Source organism: Camarhynchus parvulus, chromosome 1A (genome assembly GCF_901933205.1).
Source record: "Camarhynchus parvulus chromosome 1A, STF_HiC, whole genome shotgun sequence".
NCBI lineage: Eukaryota > Metazoa > Chordata > Aves > Passeriformes > Thraupidae > Camarhynchus > Camarhynchus parvulus.
The window spans coordinates 9,750,297-9,772,188 of record NC_044586.1 but is presented as its reverse complement, the minus strand read 5'-3'; the positions used below and the strand labels follow the sequence as shown (position 1 = coordinate 9,772,188).

Here is a 21,892-nt window from a genome sequence, read left to right as displayed (position 1 = left end):
TGAAAAAAAATTCATTTCACACCAAATACCATGTTTAAAAAGTACATTTTATTCTAATAGAAATAACCAAGATGTCTGATAACCGATTTTTCAAAAGCTCTTATACTTGCAGGCTAAAAATCAAACACAAGTGATTTATGTCTTGCTTCTTTCTACTGTTGTCCAAGTGAAAACTATCACAAAGAGTAAATTTCTTCATTTTACTAGAAAAAAGGCATTATGCTGTCAGGCTTCATATTGAAGGCAATGCTTATTTTACATTTCAGTAACCCAGAAGAAAATTTTATGGTCTCCTCCTACTGCACATAGTGGAAGAGTTCTGTGCCATGTCAAACCAGATCCTACAGCTGCAGTTCCAGTAAGAATAGGCTGGAAAATACAAAAAGAGAGAAAAATATCAATACAACTTCCCTTATAAATGATTTCTAAACTGCAAATATCAAGTTGCATAGACAAAAAACCACCACAGATTAAATACTCCTTAACAAATATAGTTAAAATACAACAGAAATTCTACTGAAAAATGTGAATCCCTGCTACATAGTTCCAGTAGCTGCTTACTTAAGCAACATACAGCAAAATATTCCATAATAACAAATAGTTTCAACTCTTTACATTAGCATAAACACTATTATTATAAAGGCATGATATCAAACTTAGAAACCTTTTATAATGAAATTACTTCTGTCATTTCAATGTATTCATAACTAGTATGTTTGGAGGTAATGTTTTTACTGTAAGCATTGCAAATATATACTGACTCCAGCAAAACCAAAATATTTCCTATGCTTTGCATTTTCATTAATTATTTAAAATATAATTAGTTAAAACCATAAAAATATACCACTAGGTGTTTTTAGCCTCCTAAGAACTAGAAATATTGCCAGATTAATGAAATATCAGGTTTAAGGCATTTTTCTTCCCCTCAGAACTGATATGGCAAACCAAGCTAAAACATCTAGATCAAGCAGCTTCTAAAATAGCAGTTTTAAGTATGCACCAATTTTTTTTTCCTTAGCATGAATGCCACAAACCAAATTAAAATAAAATGGGTACACCAAGCAGCAGTTCTGAATGGTTTGGGCTAGTTTTTAATTGGAGCTTCTACATAACATGAGTCTGATCTGAGGAGAACAGATGCAACTCCAGTCAAAAATTTACCTGGGGGTGTCCTAAATGATGAACCAGCAATTGAGTAGTTGTCTTTCCTGGATATCCAGTGGTTGCAAACAGATTTTCATTCACTCGGGACCACCTATGAATAAAATGAATCCACCCATGAATAAAATGAATGTTCTTTCCAAATACCCCTGTCATAGCAGCAGAAGTGCACACAAAGTGGAGTTCTCTTCCTTGGGACTAACTGTGAAGATGTCACGCATTTTACTAACAGCAGAGAAACAGGTTTAGTGAATTAGCTTGTAAATGATTCCCTACACACAGCCCCATATGCACAGTGTTGTAAAACAAAAAAAAAAAGTATCACATGAATGCTACACATACACATACTAAATGTGGGTCATTCACAAATTTCACAAAGTTTATAGACCCCAGTCCCCCTAAAAATGACTTAAGTGAGACACAACCAGGTTACTAAACTCACAACTGTTTGCATAGATATAGACTTAAATAGATAAACCCCATAAAATCAAGACAACATTTATACCTGAATAATCTGGCTCGGTCGACATGGACAGGTCTCTTATCCTGTGGATAACTAAAACAGACATTCAGGGTAAAAAACTGTTCTGCAAACAACTGCAGCTCATACTAGAAGTAGTAAAAGTACAGTGAAGGGGACACATTGTCTACTCTCTGTGAAGCAGCTGAGGGAAAATCAGAGCATTCCTGCAGCTTCAATCTCAATTTTGAGTAGGAAAACTGAAGTAGTTGTCCAGTTCATTATGGATCAATAGTTATCTACTTATGACTTGGAATGAAATTTTAACAAACACATACAGTGAGAGGCAAACAGTAGTGAGATGCTATCTCAAATGGACAAAAAGACAATGTTACATTTTTAACATAAAATATTGATAAAGATGAAAAAAAGAATACCAGGGAATGGTTTGTATCAATATCATAATTCCTGATAATTGTTCATTTATTTAGCTTATGCATTGGGCCTACGAAGATGAGTAAGGAGCATCTCTTACAAGGAAAGGCTGGAGGAGCTGTGCCTGTTCAGCCTCGAGAAGAGATGACTGAGAGGGGACCTCATCAATGTCCATCAGTATCTGGAGGGGGGTGTCAAGGGGATGGAGCCAAGCTCTGCTCTGCGCTGCAAACAACAGGATGAGAGGCAGTGGGCACAAACTGATGCACAGGAAGTTCCTGAACATGAGGAAGAACTTCTTTACTCTGCAAGTGACCAGGCACTGGAACAGGTTCCCCAGAGAGGGTGTGGAGTGTCCCTCACTGAAGATATTCACAACCCTGTGCCTTGTGCTCTAGGATGACCCTGCTTAGCAGGGAGGTCAGACCAGCTGACACACTGTGGTCTCTTCCTACCTGACCCATTTGTGATTCTGTGACTGCCATGCTTTATTATCCAAGTACCTGCATCTCCTCATGAAGAGAATAAAGACACCTATGCCATGGGCATAAAAATACCTGGAGCGAGTGATATCCCAGATCAGCCAATCACTTCCAGCAACTGCTCCGATTTTAAAAGTATTTTTTAAACACCAATCTGCTGACATCAGTGGTGTTTGTTCACACTCCAGGGAGAGAATGGCCTGCTGTGTAATCAGGTCATAGAATCGTATTGTCCCATTCTTCTCTGCCACCATCAGCTGTTAAAAGAAATTCATAGAATGTGGTAAACTTAGCATGTAATGGAAATTAAATTTTTTCTACTCTATAGAAAACCTAAAATACATTCAAACAAATATTGATAATAATAAATGAAGTACAGTTCTTCACTTCATACCAGAAAACTTTCTCTTGGACACTCTGCAACCAATAAATAAAAACCACTTTAATCTATACTATTGTTACACTGTTATACATAATGATTACATTATTTGATTTCTATATGTCTATAGATATCTAGGTGTATAATTTTGGTGGTTAGAAACACCAGTTCACAACCACCAAAGCATTGTGCTTTCACACAGCAAAAAGTTATTATTTTAACATTCAGCAGCTTCTATTCTGAGCACAAAGAACAACTGACACACAGTGCTGTAAAAAAGAAAGGGTTATCAAGCACTGGAACAGAGCTGCCTGGGGAAGTGGTGGAGTCACCACCCCTGTAGGTGTTCAAGAAATGACTGTATATGGCACTTAGTGCTATGGCTTATTTGATATGATGGTGTTCAGTTAAAGGTTGGACTCAAGCATCTTAGAGGTCTTTTCCAACCTAAATGATTCTATCATTCCAAGCAAAGTATTAATTAGTGTGGCTGTAGAATCTGTAGAACCACTCTTACTGATTTTATATAAGAATTCTTACTTCATTTCTTACTTCTTCCTATATACAGTTTGCAACATATTTTATCTAAACTTTTTCCATTACAGCAGTACACTCAAGCAGTTGTTTTTTAAGTATTGTAGAAAGAGCTTCCTGATTAAATTACAGAAGCATAGAAGGATGGGTTGGAAGGGAACTTAAAAATCCTCTAGTTCCAATCCTCTGCCATGGGCAGGGACACTCTCTATGAGGCCAGATTGCTCAGGGCTCCATCCAGCCTGGTCTTGAACACTTTGGGCAACCCGTTCCAATACCCAGATGATGACATGAGATTTTTCTTAATGAGGAGAAATGGTTTTCAGATAGTCATGAACAGTAATTAAGAAAGGCAAAGAAGCATAAAAAAATACTCCAGTAATACCAGTTTGTTTGGAAAAACAGAACTGTCACCAAAACATGCTTTCCTGCAAACTAAAGGTCATGGTGCAGTAAGCATTTTGACCTGCAATAAGCTTTTCAGCAAGAACTAAATCTAGCAAGTTTTATGAGCGTTTGGAACGGGCTTTTTGTTTTGTTTGTTTTGTTTTTTTTTTTTTTTTTTTTTAAACAAAACCAAAAAACCCTGTGCCTGTCTCTGATAATGGTCACAGAAAAGACATGCTAATAATATCTAAGACTGGCATACTATTGCAGTATTTTTGGGAAAATCTATTAATTTTGTTGTGCTAACAAAGTTGCCCAGTAGCAAACAGCAGCTAACCCATTAAATTCTGATCCCACCTGAATCAACAGTTTTCCTAGTTAACAGTTTCCTTTCTTAGTAAGGACGGATATTGATATTGGTGGAAAGTGTGATGAGATTAGAGATCTTCCTTTCCTACTGCTCTGTAAATATTTTGATATCTTATTTGACTGCTTTTCTCTGTTTTAAGTATGTGTTTTTGTGGTAACCTGAACAACCATTTGTAGCTACTTAAGGCAGTTATTGATAGGCACAATAGGAATAATAAATCCAAGACTGCAGGGACTAGGCCATTAATGAAACTGGATATTTGGGTACTTACAGCTGATTAATCCTCCTCAGTACAATAACGAGATAAGTATAAAATCACAGTCTATTGATTTGATTTTTCAGAACATATTTCATACACTTCAAGCACGAGCATCAACAAAAATGTCTCTTGTTGACTTCAAACAGATACTTTTCAAAGCTTGGCATGTTCTATAAAGAGTCTGTATTATTGGTGAACTGTGTTACCATGACTGAGAAAACTCGAGCTCTTCTCTGGTAACTGTCAGTTAATAAGCAATCAGCAGAATAGTTATCAACAACTGATGTACCTAATCAAGAAGGAATATTTCTGATGGGAGGAGTAAGGGACTGAGGGTAAAATGACAAGAACGGCAATGAGAATTCATTCACAGTCCCTTCGCATTAGCAGATCCAACTAATATCCAGTTACAGTGTAAACTAGGTCCTCAAACTTTAATGTTACTACAGCATCAAAGATTCACACTTTAGGTATGTTCCCCCTCCTGTTATTTTAAAGGTGGTGAGGGAGAAAACCACAACCTTAAAAGCCTCCTCAGGATGCCAGCAAACACTCATTCCAGAAGAACGTAAAACAAAATGGGCCTTCTCATTTCCTTCCAAATCCCAGACCCTGGGGAGAAAAGAAAGAAAGAAAAAAAAAAGTAAAGTACTGAACTATTGCCATTTGACTGCAAATACATTAACTTTCAGTGCCTCAATATGTCCACAGAGGAAGTGACCAAATGAAATAGTGTTCGTGCTGTATCATTTGAAGAAGTCATTGGAAGTGGCCAGTGCTGCAGATAATGTATTTTAACATTGATGAGCGAGGCAAAGCCTCTGTTTAACTATTCAAATGATGTGACATTTTAAGTTATCTAGACATGAAATCTCAGTGAGATGTTCCCATTTTTTCATAAGTCAACACTACAGCCTTTGTACTATACCATAAATAGCAGTGGGGCAGTACAAAGCAGGAATGTCAGTGCTGGTCCAGTTGATACAAGGAACCTAAAATGAGGTACCAAACAACTTAAATCATCCATGTTGCCATGTAAAGGGCAAGACCCTTTATTAAAGTATTTTGGCTGCCTAATATAAGAGTTTCCAGTATTTCCTGGTAAGACAACATTGAGTAATGGAAATATAAGAAACCAGAAATGAAGCTAAGGTAAACAGAAGGATCTGTGGCAGAGGTAACACTAACCAAGAAAGGGTCTGGGAGAACTTTCAACAGGTAAATTGCATGTGCCAGTTTTACCTTTTCCTTTAGAAACACCTACAGTGCTTATCTAGCAGCTATAAAAAATTAAATAATCAACAGTATTTGGTCAATATGGACAGGAAAGTGTAATGCTGAAACACCAAAACTAGGTTAGGTGGTGGGTGAGTTTTCTTTGGATGTGTTCAATAAGAGTGGTAATGAGCCATGGAGCTACTTCGTTTCTAAAATGCAACAAAACCAAAACTGAGACTATTTCACCTCACAGCCACTACTCACCTCCCTCTTTTCCTACAAAATCCATAGCTCAGTTGTAGGACAAAGACATCACAGTTGTGAACATCAGTCTGAACCACAAGGCTACATGTTATTTATATACATTTGGACACTGAAACATACACATATATCCTTCCTCTCTGACATGCAAAACTTGAGAAACAGCCAATTTTTAAAGTAGTGTTCTGCCCAGTCTTTTGAGCTAGATGAGTGGCTACGTACTATTATTGTTTATTCTAGAGGATTTTTGCTGACTTCCTCCAGACTTTTTCAGTTTATATCTCACCAGGGTGCTTAGAGCCTTATATTTAAGAGATTTAAAAAAACTCTTAACCAATACATCATAAGTCTAGACAAAATATATGGGAATAAAGTAAATATATTTAATGAACAATGTTGTTTTCTTATGCCAAACCACAACAGATCAAATATTTGTTCTCCCCATAGAAAACACAGGGTCTCTAATCTTGAAGAATCAGTGTGCTTACTAAAAAAAGTCAAAACAAAAACCTGACAAGTGTTTAAAAAATGAAATATCTACTTGATTAGGTAATTTAGAAACATACAATACTTTCTTCTACTGCCAAAAATTTTGCCTTGTAGACTTGTCCAAGTCAAATCAACACTCCCCATGTGTATTTACTGTGCAGGGAGAAAATTATGATACAAGAGAAGATGGTGAATCATTTTGGCAAAAGTAATATGCCATTATGTTTCCTTCCCTGAAGTGAGTGATGTTATTAGGTGTTGAGACAGAAATTTATGCTTTTTACCTCCATAACTTTGTTATTTATAAAGTTACCAAATTCGTAGTTTTTACTTTGTAAGAATGGCAGGACTGTTACTGACAAACAGTATGGGGAGGAGAAGAGCTAAAGGCCTCTTTTATATTTTCTTTATTGATACCAAAGATAACATTATTTAGTTTTGAAGAAAAAAATCCCCAAACCCCCAAAACACAAATCAGGCAATACATTTTAAGATAGATCCTTGCCTGAATGCATCATGTCTATACAATTACATATGTGCTCAATTAACTCTTTTCAGTATTTCTTTGTGAAAAAACCCAAGTTAAAAACGTGCAAACCCCAACAATTTAGCCAAACTGATTTTCAATTCCTAAATTACTCAGTAATCATAACCAAATCAGCTACAGATGCTGTCTCCCCATTTTGTCCACATTCCTATCACATAAATCAATCCAAAAAGACTGAGGATTTCGTCTCCCATTCAAAGTTCTTGAAGCTTTACTAATACTACTGTGATTTTATACCAAACTAAAAGAACTATCTGTTTTTCTCCAAACATCCTTATCTTTTTTAACCCTGCAATGTGTCAGTCTCTTACTTCTTCTCTTCCAACCAACTATTGTGGCATAGACTTGTCACTGAACTTGTGGCATTTTTTTCTGATATTTAAAAAATAATCCACAAAAAATTTATTGGAGAAAAGTTTGAATAAACACAGTTGAAATAAGTGCCTAAGTTTGATTAATGTATAGTCTCAAAAATAACATCTAATCTTCTCAGTAAAATAATTTTTTTAAGTAACTAAAAACTGAGAAATTATTTACTGCAGTACTCAGAAAACTTAAACCAACTCAAATCCAGACAGTTGCAAATGCTGTCAAAGAAAATTCTTGAGGCACTAATACCTTTCTCTTGTCACTCAAATCCTGTAACTAACAAACAAATGAAAACTGAAGTTATCTCATAGTTGAAGATATTCAAATCCCACTGACCCAACTATATTATATCTTGTATACGTGAATATGGATGCATATGTGCAGCAATATCATCATACAGTGGACTTTTATTACAGCTGGCAAAGCACCTCATTAGAACTCTGAAAACTTGTGGCAATGGAGATGATCGTTATTTTATCTTCTAATTTTCTGAATTATGAATAATTCTAACTTGCAGAACCAACTGCTAACTGGATAAAATTATCATTTGCAATAGTGAAAGAACTAAACCAGATTGCAATCTTCAGTCATTTCTCAAATCCCCAGAAGATGGAAGTAAAAATGGGAATTCTTCCAACAAAAGATTTCTAACAATTTTAGTGAGTGGTGGGGGCTAGAAGAAACCTTGACATCTGATTCGCAACCACAAAGGATGATCAACTATACTTGATCCATTACTCAAAGATTACTCCTGTCCAACATGGTTTTGTTGTTTTTTGTTTTAATAATCTAACTTTAATACATTTCTTTATATCTCCATCAGACATAATCCATGTGCGAGGAAAATCCTATCACTCTTGAAAAGCCAAGAGGACTATGGAGAAGGGCAAGATTCCTGTTCTGAAATCACACAAAGGTGAAGTTGTTCCTCACTGAGCACAAGGAGTGAGAAGATCTCAAAAAAGGAACATGAATGTGCAGAGATTAGGAAATACTGCACAGAATACAACCAACACTGGCTTTCTCTAAGGTCTTCTGCCAACTCCATATGGACTTGGCTGTCTCAGATCCGGAGGTTACCAGGCAGGACATGAAAGGCTGGAGTGGAACTGTAGAGATTCCTCTGTCTGGTCAGAACAAGAGAAAGGTGTAATATTTAAGTTTTTATGAAGTATTTTCCCAGAGGAAATGTACAAATATTCCTTCAGAAAGCTGTCCTATGTTCACCATTTTCTTCTGGTGATGAAAGGAAATGTCACTGTTTCTAAAGAATTAGTGATTAGAGTATTTCAGATCTTGTCATTAAAAAACATGTTATCTCTAGCTGCTGGTAATATCTACTTGGATATGCAATCAATGGACATATTTCTCACTGCTGACTGTGGGCTGCAGTTATACCCTGCAGTGTTGGTAGACGCAGGAGATGCAGTGCAGTATCTCCACTTCACTAATTCACATTTCAGGCCATGCACACTTAGAACTAAGTCCAAGAAATACACATTTCTACTACTCCTACTGAAATACCTTTAAAGTTATCTAAAGCAAAACCAGAGACCACGCAGCATTTTTGGAAAAAAACGTGACACTTCACTTCTGTCCTTTCAACCAGAGCAAAAAATGGCTGTTAAGAGCTATCAGCCTATTGTTCCCAGTGTGGATATAACACTAAATGCTTCTGTGGTATGCCTGCTACTGAAAAACTCAACTACCAATTCTGCTGATGGCTTTCTAAAATATAAAACTTCTAAACAAATCTAATGCAATTATTTCTATTTAAAAACAATTTATGGGCTAGACTACATTCTACTGCTGTGTTACTCTTAACATAAGCCATAATGTGTCTCAAAGGAAATTACTCCATCATCCTCATATTTTGAAGACTTCCTAACAAAAAGTTTATTAAGATCACACTGAAATAATGTTCCAAACATTTGATCCAGAAAGCTTTTGTTTGTTTTTTTTTAAGCTGACAGGAGACCAGTTAATTCTTGCACTGTCCAAAACCAGTTGGTTAATGCATCGTGGCTGTACAATGTAAGAATTGTGTAAGACTACATACAGGGATGCATACAAGTGTGCAAATTCAAAGACTGGACTCTGAAAACAATTCAAGACTTCTTTATTTTCATAAATTACAATGCAGAACTAGCTTGATAAAATGTAACCAGCATACCTGAGAAAGAAGAAGTATTTTGGTATGATAACTTTTATAATAGTTTTGACAGAAATCCATACTTGACTCCACTAGGAATGGGAAGATGCAAATAGAACATGGTTTTGGAGGCAGAAATAAGTGATAATGACCACTTTTCAACATAGTCAAAACCTGAAATATTTATTGAATAATTAAGATAAGATTAAAGTGCAATGTGTGCTGGAAATACATTAAAGAAACCAAGAACAAAAAAAAAAAACCAAAAAAAAAAAAAAAAAAAAAAAAAAAAAAAAAAAAAAAACAAAAAAACCAAAAACAAACAAAAAAAAAAAAAAACAAAAAAAAAAAACAAAAAACAAACAAAAAAAACCAAAACCAAAACAAAAAAACCCAAAAAACCCAACCAAAACAAAAACCCCAAAAACCCAGGAGTTACCATTAACTTTCCTTAATGTTGTCTAGAGAAAAATCTACACAAAATACCTAGGGCATGAGAGCACTATGTAAAAAATATGCTACAGATAAACCCCCTTAAAACCAGATGAAACACTACAAAGCATTCTAAAACTATAGTTCATTTAGCTTTCAGTGACATCAAACCTTGCCCCCTAACCCTTGGTTAGAGAAGAAAACTAATCCTCTCATGGTCTGGCATTCATTCTACATGCAACAGAGAAGGCTGAACTTCAGAGTGACTGATGAATTCACAAAGTCCTCTATGAAGTGATGTGAGCCATGGCTTAAGGAAATGAACAGAACTCAGAAAGGAATAAAAAAGCAAGTATAGTCACAGATAACATGGAAGATAATTCAACTATACATTCTTTTGCACTCAAAAAGAGAGGAAGAGGATGTAGTTTAAGAAATAGTTAAAAGAAGAAGAGAGAGTGAGGGAGAGAAAGGGATGGATGAGTCTTTTCAGCTTTTCAAAATACAAGCCATTCCAGCACTCAATGACCAGAAGAAATTGCCATGCTAATATTTTTAAGGGTCTGACACTGTCAGACCTTTCAGTTCCACCTGAGGAAGGAGTATGAGGTGATTATCAATCAGACTGAATTACCCTTTTGCCAGTCAAGAGGTTCATTTTTAGCATGGATATGAGATTAGTGGGTATTAATAGGATGGCATTTTGCATTAAGTAATTCCAGAAACACCAGGTCTTTAACCACCAATAGTGGAGGGTGTCAGTTGAACTTGTGGTGTTTTCCAAACATTTCCCACAATTTTTTGGCTTCGTTAAGTATCAGAACAAAATCATTTGTACATCTGAATCTGCGCAGGCACCTTGACTGTTGGGAAGGATCAAAGTTTGACAAGAAAGTTTAACAGATGTATGCTTGGCAGAAAGAGTTTTGAATGTAGAATCTGAAGGAGGAATAGAAATGAAAGCAAGTTTTGATACAGAAGAAAATTGCTGAGCCAGTCTTACTGGATAACTAAGAAGGCAAAGGGTAGGTTAGATAGAAGGGGTTTTTATGACTTAGAGCAAAGGATAAACCCACCTCAAACAAGATGATGTTTTTTACCAAGTAGAAAGATAGCACAGGCAAACAAGTCAGCAAATATTGCAACTAGAAAAAAGGTCTCAGAATTTTCCACTGCAAAAAAACTAAATAACAACTTCTGGCTTTAACTGTAACATACTAACTTTTAGTGATTGGAGAATAGTAACATGAATATGGTAATTATAGTAGTTATGATAGGCTATAGATAAAAGTTAAGGTATAGACTGGGTCTACTGTATTAAGGTGCTCAGCAAAGAAAAGTATATAATGCATTTGTAACCTCAACTAAGGGTTTCCAGGCCCACCTGCAGCTGGAGCTGACAGCTGGAGGCACAGGCTCTGTTGCCCATGACCCTGGACTGCTGTAATGCCTTGGATGTAATAAACTGCATTTTGAAGAGCTGCCTGGAGTCCTGCGTCCCTCATTCAGGCTCTTACTCTAGACTGTGTTTCTGAATCATAATGAAAAAGCCAGTAGCAGTTTTTTTTCTGAAGAGTGGTGCACAGGGAGTTACACACACACACACACACGTCATTAACAAAGTGGCATGCACACATTCCTACACTTGATGCAAATATTCAAAGTGTATACTGCCTTACCATTTCAAGGAATTAAATGAAATATTCCTTAAAGCTATCCTAACACAGATGACTACTGCAATTATTTTTAGTGCAGTTCTACTTCACAGGTGCCAAAAAGTTTGAGTTGTGAGATCAAGGCCATTAAAGACCATGTGCAAGAAACAAGAATTCCTAAGTGACACAGCAGCAACTTAAAGGTAAGAACTTTGAATATAACCAGTATCCAACTTACACTGTCTGTCCTCCAGCCAAAATGACTGAACTCCACTCGGAGGTGTCACAATTGCAGCAGCTTGTGGCAAGACTATTTAGCGGGTGAAAACTGAAAATCTCACTTCCCCAGAGGTTTCTGATGAACTTAAACATAAACTTTCTCTTGAGTGAAAACCAGGGAAGACCTAACCATGCTTGTATATAGTCAGTGCATACTGAGAAGTTGTTTTAGAAGTTTATTGAGACTTAAAAGTGGAACTCAAGACTTGTACTAATTGTTCTAGAACTTTATTCCACAGGCATTAGCAGATTTTGTATCCTATGAACAATTTCAGGATAGAAATTCAGTACAGACAGAAGAATTATTCCTCTTCTTACATTACTACTGAAGCAAATTACAGAGTAAGTAAAGAATGATTTTGGTATGTCCCAAGGAATGCATTTTCCATTAGTTTTGAAAGTGTAACCTTTAAATTCAATAGAAAAACTCTTCATGCCCCACATGCATGAATGGAAAAAATAAGAACTCAAGTAGCCAAAAAAAATCCTACTTATTTCCCACGGCTTTTAACCAAAGACTTTATGGTTGATGGCATAAAAATGTCTTTCATAGGTACTAAGCTGCAATCTTGTTAGTATATATTAATTAGATACATTTTATTTCCCTTTAAATTAGTATCAATTAGACAACTGGTTTTAAAACAGTTTTTTTTTTTCATCCCAGGAAAGCTGAGCATTTCATAAAAGAAACAGGAAAAGGCCACAGAGTCAAACAGTTTTTTACTGAATAAGCCAAATATGAGTTTAGATTTAACAAAGGAATCAAGGGTAGGAAATAAATGAGAAGATACAGCTAAGTCATACATTTCTACTGTTCATTCCTAATGATTTAGTTGGAAATACTGACTAGACATCTATGGAAAAACTGCCTACTCATCAGAGTAGAAAGTCAAAGATGATGCTTTCCCAACTCTCTTGCTGCCCTACTGCAATGACCTGAAAAACCTGCACAGCCCTCCTGATCTCTCCAGCTGAACTGGAGGGGTAAGAGGAGCAGCTTAACAGATTCTTGCACATTACTAGAAGATGGGTGACCTTTTGACAAGGACAAACTCCTGCATCAAAAACCTTTACCCAGCAGGCTTCAAAGCATTCAACCATGCTTCCCTTCTACTTCCAGTTGTAAGCATCCAAACACCTGGGTTTGAAGCAGCTGTAATCATGGTATTTTGAGCTGCCAGTACCACTGTATTAGGATGGTGCTGTCTTCAGGCAATGTCATCCCACCCCCTGGTAAGGCTAATACATTTGGGTAGATGGAAAAGTTCACATAGTGATTTTCACTTTAAACTTGACCCACCTGATGACAGAATACATAGAGAAGGTCTGTACAATTCAGCACTGAGCTGTATGTGTCTGCTCTCTCCTATTCTCATTTTATTCCTATCCCAGAAGGGGAAAATAGTGTATGCAAATCCAAGACAAAGGTTTTCTTCATTTTGAATCTAGCTGATTTAAAATATTGCTTTGAAAAAAGACAACCCACAAATCACAACAAAAAGCCAGCCCACAATTTAAGTTAACAAGAATAGTCCATTTCTTATCTTGTTAATGGACTAGTCTTGTTAGAGGGCCATGAAGGCACACTAAAATTAAAAATATAAATGCTTATTTATTTAAGTGGACATATAAGACATTCAAAGATAGAAAAAGTCCAATACTAGTTTTTCAATAGTGTTTTGAACAAAATGCATACCTGCAGGTGTGATCATCACTTACACTTGCAATTTCTTGACCTTCGTTGGGAGCAAAGACCAGATCATTAATGTAATCTGTGTGGCCATCAAATGTCTGCCAAGCAGAAAAGAGAAATACTTTTACCTTAGAGCTGACTGTTCCACCAATGTATTTAAGAGACCTGCTAATGGAAAGATGTGTGTTAAGATAAAACAATAATTTTAATAGAAGGTAAAAAAAGTTTTAATCAGTAACTGGATTTCTTTAAAAGTATGTAATTCGTGTGTAGATTCATACTGCAGGTGAAAAGTTCCCTCCCACTACTCCTTGTAGTTAGCACAGAGGTCAGTTTGATACTTTTGTTTGACAGAGATCTGTGAATCACACTAGAGCTTTTTATCACTTTTTCATTCACTGAATTTAGAAGGTCGAAGATAGTAAATCTCAAAGGAAGAGGAGAACAACCAGGCAATGAATGCATGATCTACCTACATGAAAGAACTCTTATTACTGGTAAGTCACTCTGATCTCTCAATCTCTTATTAAATACACCTATAGTGTTTTTGAAAGAAATCTCTCAAAATTTTAAGCCAGGCAAATTTCCATGTGTAGATGTATCTGTTACTGTTCCACCCTCTTCTATTCAGTCTCACTGATTAAGTCTCAAGGCACAGCTGCTTTTGTTTTGCCCAGCAAGGTGTGATAAAAATGAGACAAAAATATCCTCCCAATATAACAGCATGAGACTGAGAGATTGCAGAGGAAAACAAGGTCGAATGAAAACAAGTTCCACAGTTTTCTCAAAGAAAAACACACCACCTTTAAGTGTAGCTATTCTGAGGAACAAATGCAGAACAGATTAAAAAAAAAGAAAATCTCAAGCACGCACAATAACTAAATCCCCCTCTCTTAAAAGTTTTAAGAATGCCTCATCAATTCAATACAGAAACATTTTCAGCAGCCAACTTATTTTTTTCCAATATTTTTTCCATTATTTTATTAAAGCCTAATGGATTATACTAGAACTAATAGGCCCTAAGATGATGCTAAACTATTTAGACAGAATGCCAAGTCTTTCTGACAATTTTCAGCATTCTGAATTCAAATATCCTGCCTCATTTTACTTCTACAGTTCTGATGAAATATGCTTTTTATTAAGCAAAATTTGAAACAGGACAAGGAAGCCATAATTCATTTCCAAATGAAAACCTCAAAAGAAGAAAAAGGTTTCACGAAGATCCATCAGTCATATTTTTACCTTTTGTTTTTTTGTTCTGGGCTTGATCCAACCCATAAATTTTGGATTAGTTGTGTCGACAGAGTAATGGAAAACTCAAGTGTGCTTCAAGTTCCTTGTTGATAATTACATCAAGACAGTTTTTCCATGGGGAAAACAGAGTAAGGTTACTCTGTCTATCCCTCCAGAAGCAACACGTACTAATTGTTTACTATAAAAGACAAAATGTTCAGAGATTACATCCTGAACGTAGTCACATACTTCCTTCAGCTTTGTTTCCATGGTCTGGACCTCTCCTGAAGATCCCATGTGTCACAAGTGTGCACCATATAATAGACCAAAATTTTCCATATGTTCATCATGAGTTCAACCTTAGTTTATGAAATAGGTTTTCTGAAGTATCAGTTAACTGTTAATAAGAGGCCACTGTATCAAACTTTATTGAAAGCCAAATCAGCATAGCTCATAGCTCATGTGCTTTAAATCAGAGTTAGGTGTTACTTTTCCTGACAAGAAATCTAGAGTATAATAATTGTCCAGATATAAGAAATTAATTGATTGCCAGAAAGGTCTTTCCACACTTTGTATCAAAAAACCCCAGAAGAGAGTCTCAAAGACAACTTTTACTGACATAAACACACTAGTCCAAATTCTTTCTTTTTGTTAATGAGTTCCTCACTAATAGGTAAAAATATGTATTCTTAGCTGTTTTCTGATTATTTTTGACATTAGACCAAACCTGACCCATATAAAATATAGTATGTATTTTCACTTTTTCCTCAGCCAGAGTACATCCTTAATAAAGTTCTTGGACAGCAAATTTCAGTGGTGGAACTGGCATAAACAAAGCTAATAGCTTTACTGTTAAATTCAAGCCAACACTTCTCATTTGTATTGCATATGCACCAAACAATCATAGAATCATTAAGGTTGGAAAAGACCTCTGAGATCTTTCTGAGATCACTGAGTCCAAACATGAATTTAACACTGCCAGGTCCATCCCTAAGCACCACATCTATAAGGTGAACACAGAGATCACACTGCTTCCCTGGACAGCCTGTTCCAATGCTAGACCACCATTTTACAAAAGATTTTTTTCCTAATATCCAATCTGAACCTTCTCTGGAACAACTTGGGGCCATTTCCTCTTGTTCTATCACTTGTTTGCTGGGAGACTTGTTGGCTGACCCCCACCTGGCTACAGCCTCCTTTCAGGTGCTTGTAGAGGTTGCAAGGTCCCTCCCAAGCCTTCTTTGCTACAGGAACAACCCCAGTTCCCTCAGCTGGACTTTCCCTCAAAGGACTTTTGCTCTAGACCCCTCACCAGCCCTACTGCCTTCTCTGGACATGCTCCAGCACCTCAATGTCTTCCTTGTCCTCAGTGGCACAAAACTGAACAGAGGATTCAAGGTGTCAAGTACAGACAAATAAACACTTCCTTCCTCCCGCTGACTACACTATTTCTTGTGGCCTTATTAACCCAAAATAAATTAAAAAATTAGAACTTAGATATTGAATTTAGCTCACTAGTCTGTAGTACCAAATTTATCCCATTGTTTCATTATTTCAACTTATTTTGGATCCATTAACTAATATTAAAGAAACTTTACATTCTGCTAAGTTAAAAGATTTAATTCACAGCTTAACATTAAAGCTTCTTGTCTGAAATTCACAAAACTGTAGATATTGCACAAATGGATAACGTTGATATGGAATGACAGACATCAACTCACAAGCAAAGAGCATAAAGAACTTTTAGAACTATTTTGTCAGAAATCCCACCAAGCTGACTATGTCAGTTATCCCACTGCTCAGCGGCAAAATCATGGATGACCAACACTAAAAGAAGGAAATTAAAAGTACGTGCACGTATGAAGCAACACAAAATGCATTTTCTTTCAAGATATTTAGTAGCATCCATCTTTACTTCTTATTCATTTATTCATTCTATTATCAGTATGGCCACATAACTGACATCCACAATTCACTTAAATTCTGTTTGACAAATCTCATTGTCTTACTAATATAAATTAACACACCAAAAATAAAAGTCTATTTTTTCTCCTTTATACCCAATAAACCACTCTCATCAAAAGAGGCACTATCATATCCTAAAGCAGTAAAAGCCAAGGAATACTCTCTCCCAATTTTTTTTTATTAATTAGCTTTGCTTATTGTTAGCTAAGACCTCACCAACAATCTGTATACTGGATAGCACAAACATCTAATTAACAGTACTACCTGGATTGGGACATTGTTTCAAAGGAAGAATTTTGAAGAAAATCAGAAGATCATGCAGGTGATAATTACAGAAATTCCCACTTTAAAGACAGAAAGGTATTTACAATGAAATTATTACCCTAGAGATGATGGACCTAGGGTCTGTCACAAGTGGATCAGAAAGATACTTAAAGATTAGACTTCACTGAAAACTAAATAATCTTTTAAAAATCACATCAGCTGCCCTTACCTTAAATTCATTCTTGTCCTGCAGGTCTGAAGTAAACAGCCTTAACTTCCTATCAGAAGCTGCAGTACAAAACCTACACTCAAGAGACAAAAAAAAAAGCTCAACAGTCAATCCACATTGCAATAGTTGCCTTTTAATCAGTTTTCCTTCATCTTAAAGATGCAAAGAAAAAAACAGATTTTGAAAAAAAACTCAAAAGCATCTAACTTAACTTTTCTGCTTTGGCCACAAGCAGAATTATAACTGGAGCTTATCTGTAAAATAGTGTGCATCAAGTGCCAAGAATACTTATTCAGATATTTTTACAAAGCTAAATCTGGATCAATTACCAATTATCTGAAATACCTCTCATAAACACCACTAAAACTTTTCTTGGAAGAAGTTAAGTGGTAAGGCACTAAAAACAACCCTCATTATCAGTGTTTTAAAACACTGAAATATAAAATTCATAAACCAATTTTATGTAACATATGTTAACCCAAAAGACTGTATGGAAAGGGAGCAGTAAGCAACTATGGTAATTTTAAAGAATCAAATAAACTACTGAGTACATTTTAATTCAGAAGTTTACACTTAATAGCTAACTATCTTTCTAGATTTTCTAGATTTACACCTCAAAGGCTCTCACAAATAGTATCTAAGCTACATTGAAACACAGCACATATGATAAAAATCAGTGCAAATAGCCTTATAAAGGGGGCCATTCAAATGATCTCACATTCACTAAAGCTCTTAAAAGAAATGTTTACTCAGAGATGTACAAAGAAGGAAATTATGTCTGGGTCCATAAAAATAATAAAAATAATATTATTTATAGCTTGTTCAATAGGAAGAGGGTCAAGGGGCACAACAAGGAGGACAAAAACCAAGCAAATGAACCAAAAAACCACTAGAAGAATAAATACTCTACTGAAGAATTCAGAGATTCATCAGTGATTTCTAAGGAGTTAGATTTCACTCAAGCTTAGAACAGTCCAATATTAAAGATTTAGGGAAAACAGAGAATTCTGAGAGACAAGGATTTACTGTAGTTTATTGTTAAGTACCTTATCTGGGGAGGTATAGCATCAAGTCTAGTTTCAGGACTCCATGCTATGGCATCAACTCTGATTCCATGGTGAAATGTTCTTAGTGTCTTATATTGCATGCCTTCCACTTCTGCATCCTCCTCCTATAGAAATATTGCAGTTAGTTGATTCAGAACAAGGTCTTGGTGACTTCTAACAAATCAGACTACTGCAAAATGAAAGGGCTTTCAAAATTACACCTATTGGATCTTTTCAGATCATAACACCTTCAAAATGAAAACCTGGAACATACAGAAAGCATTAACTTGAAATATTTAAGTACTTAGAAATACATTAAAGTATGAGTAAATTATGACTGATTGGAGTCTCAAGCCAGAGGCCAATGAAGAGCAGAAAAATCAGAACTGAGGTATGAAGATGCTGAGCTCATTCTCTGTACAAGCAGTATCTTCACAGATACAACTAAGGCCACCAAGAACAGCATGGAAATTTAGCACACACTGCAGTGAGAAGAAGCAATGGGAACAAAAGCAAACACGTAATTTAATCTGTCTTCTCTCTGAGGTGTCTTTACACCATGGAAAAATGCTGTCACTTCCACAGCATCACTCTTCAAACAGCAGGAGATAAAAAGGTGCCCACTGTCATCTAATCCTAAATACAAACTTGCTTATTCTTACCACTGGTCACAACACCAGGCAACAGGAAAAATGAAACAAGAGTAGGGATTATGGACTCTGTCAATAAATTGACCTCTAAAAAGCTTTTAAAAGTTTTCAGAACATCCAGTGGAGCACCTCAAATGATATTCCTACACAATTTTCTCTATGTCACAATTCTGCTTTAAGATTAAAGAACCTCTCTGTACACCCTCTACATAATGTAGAGGCCAAGCAGAACCCAGCTGAGGATGCATGAAATTACTCAGTTTTTCAATGCTTCTCAACAGGAAGAAAGAATAACATTTTCCTCTCCTACTCTGAAATACTCATTGACTCCACATGTGGAAGGGAAGGGAGGATACGAAAATTATAGAAAAAACACCTTGTGTCAGTGGTTGTCAAAATTTTAATTACTTCCTTTTCAAGGCCTACACCAGAAACAAGGTAGTGAGCAACACAAATGTCAGTATGTTTTTGTGGTTAGTACTAGGTGCTCTTCAGAAAATTTCCAACAGTAAGGACATGGGGAATAACAACAACAACAATAATAATAATGAAAATATCAGCTATGCTATTAATCATAGTAGACAAATTACAAAAATAATATTGCATAATAAAGAAGCAAGATGAAGGAAAAAAGCTTAGAAATTCCAAGCAATTGTCTTCAATTGATTGTCAAGCATCTAGGCAAAAAACCCCATCTAATGAAAAACATTTTATCCAGTATAAAAATATACAATACTCAGTATTTTCCATCTTAAAATTTTTCACAATATAACTGTAAACAACTTGAAGGTAAGAAATTTTACTGTTTCCAACAGTCTGTGAGGGAGATCCAATAAAAACAATTGTGAGAAAAAAAAAAAATAGGTAAGTATTTCTACAGTTCATCCCTAAAAAGAAATACCTACAAAATTAGCACAGTTATATCAATGTGTATTTCACATACATACATACATATATATATATATATATATTTGTATTTTCCTGAAAACAACTATCCTAGACTTGTTAGTGTAATAAACAAGTAAAATTCTCCCTTGTCTACCACAGGGAGAGGAAGAAACAGGAAAGTGACCGCAGGCTTCCTGCAGTAGAGGTGCTGGCAAAGTCAATTTCAGGGGCTTCTAACAAAAACAACTAACCTGAAATCTGCAAGTCCCAACAACCACGTAATTGTTGCCACCATAAGCAATGAGGGAACATGAATCTCCACTGTCAAATGGATTGAATTTTACCACGTGCACATAATCCTCACAATCCACAGTGTAAGAAGTGTTTCTAGTAGAATCTTGCTTCATTTTCAGTCAACTAAGTCAAGGTATCATGGAAGCGATGTCTTCTCCAGGACAAAAATCCACATTCCTACACAAAAATTTTAAAAAGCATACGTGATTCATTGCATGAATAAAAAACATAAAGTATTGGTGGCAGAGCAAATAAAAATTTCCTGTAACATGTTCAAGAACACAAAAGCTGCACTTAAGCTTATTAGATATAGCCTGTTTGTTTCATCAATCAAAATATTTACTACATTAACATACATTCAAAACTGTCTCTTACAGACTTCAGCAATTACTGCAGATCTTGTGCTGCCCCACATACTCCAGAAGTCACACACAGCATTTTAGCATTTTCAACCAAATGAGAAGAAACAATATGTCGCTACCTTCAAATTCTCTTTACTTGTCTACCCCTTTACAGAGTGTGAGTCAAAACTAAAAACCGAGTTAACCAAGGTTGCTAAACTGTAAATGAAAATACTGTTGTGCATTCTACCAGTTTTCATGAAAACCAGGCTTCTGTGCTAGAACACAAGAGGCCAAGATACACAACTGATTTCAGAATCAATTCCTTTTAGTCCCAGTACAGATTTGACATTAGTTTATGTCTTTCTGGGAACTCAGACCCTTAACTACACAGCACGTGGAAAACCAGCTTGAAATCTCAGACCTTTGACAGATTTTGGTGTGTAAACAATTGGAAGATCTCAGCATCCAAGACTGGATGTTTTGCTTGGGAGCCAGCCAGGTCTGATAGAGGCATCACTCAAACACACAGAGGCTCTTCATAGTTGTGTGTTTGTGTATTAATTCATACAACAGTCCACTATATTACCATAAATACTTCAGCCATTTAACTTGCATAGCTTTGCTCCTCAAGCCAAGTGCAAGTTTTAATTCTATCAAAAGTTTTCTTCCTCCAAGGCTTCCCATGAACACAAACCATTATAGAATCACAGACTTAAACGTCCATTCCAACCTCAGACAAGGGGTTGGAATGGACCTTTAAGATCATGTAGTCCCAAACCCTGCTGCCACGGGCAGGAATATCTTGCACTAGACAAGGCTGTCATTGCCTCATCCCACCTGGCCTTAGACACTGCCAGACATTCACATCCTCTCCGGGCAACCTGTTCCAGTGGCTAACCATTGTCACCGAAAAGAATTTCTTCCTCTCACGTAACTAAAGTTTCCCCTCTCTCAGTTTGTACCCATTGCTCCCCGTCCTATCACTACAGTTCCTGACAAAGTCCCTCTCCACTTTTCCTGTAGTGCTGCTTGAGATGCTGGAAGGTGCCATGACATCTCCACTCAAACTCCTCTTCTCCAAGCTGAACTTTCTCAGCCTGAATTATCGGCCACCAGACCAGCTTGAGAACACCAAGAGTATCATTACCTTCATTTCTTTAGGAAATACAATTAGGGCAAACAGACCGCGTGGATGCGCGCCACCTCCCCCCATCCATGCGCATCCTTTGCCTTCCTACTCCCTCCTTTTCCTTTCGGGGCCCAGCTACCGCTCCCCAGACAGGCTGCCCGAGTTCCCCTGGGCTGGGAGCGCCCCAACCCCGCTTCACACGCACCTCCGCGTCCCTGGCTTCCCGCACGGCCCCACGGTTCCCCAGCAGCGCCCGCCCCGGCCGGCGGCAGCGGCAGCGGCGCGGCT

General features: G+C 36.5%; 1 protein-coding gene across 1 annotated transcript; it reads right to left on the bottom strand.

The window, feature by feature from the left end:
• Positions 1-28: 28 nt before the first annotated feature.
• NUP37 (nucleoporin 37) lies at positions 29-21,891 on the bottom strand. The gene is made up of 10 exons (XM_030960693.1): positions 21,810-21,891; positions 20,089-20,308; positions 18,300-18,424; positions 17,254-17,326; positions 13,566-13,660; positions 4,989-5,079; positions 2,614-2,795; positions 1,667-1,717; positions 1,162-1,255; positions 29-369 (listed from the first exon to the last, which is right to left on the bottom strand). Exons 2-10 carry the CDS (start codon positions 20,242-20,244, stop codon positions 256-258), a joined length of 981 nt encoding a protein of 326 aa, XP_030816553.1. The 5' UTR covers positions 20,245-20,308; positions 21,810-21,891; the 3' UTR covers positions 29-255.
• Position 21,892: the final 1 nt, after the last annotated feature.

Bases quoted from the DNA above. Each gene is read 5' to 3' on its own strand.
- NUP37 (XM_030960693.1), bottom strand. From the start codon at position 20,244: ATGAAGCAAGATTCTACTAGAAACACTTCTTACACTGTGGATTGTGAG. The intron at 5,080-13,565 runs GTATGCATTTTG...TTTTCTCCCCAG, and splicing joins AGTGATGATCACACCTGCAG to GGTCTGGGATTTGGAAGGAA. The intron at 1,718-2,613 runs GTATTTTTATGC...TGTCTGTTTTAG, and splicing joins TGGGATATCACTCGCTCCAG to TTATCCACAGGATAAGAGAC.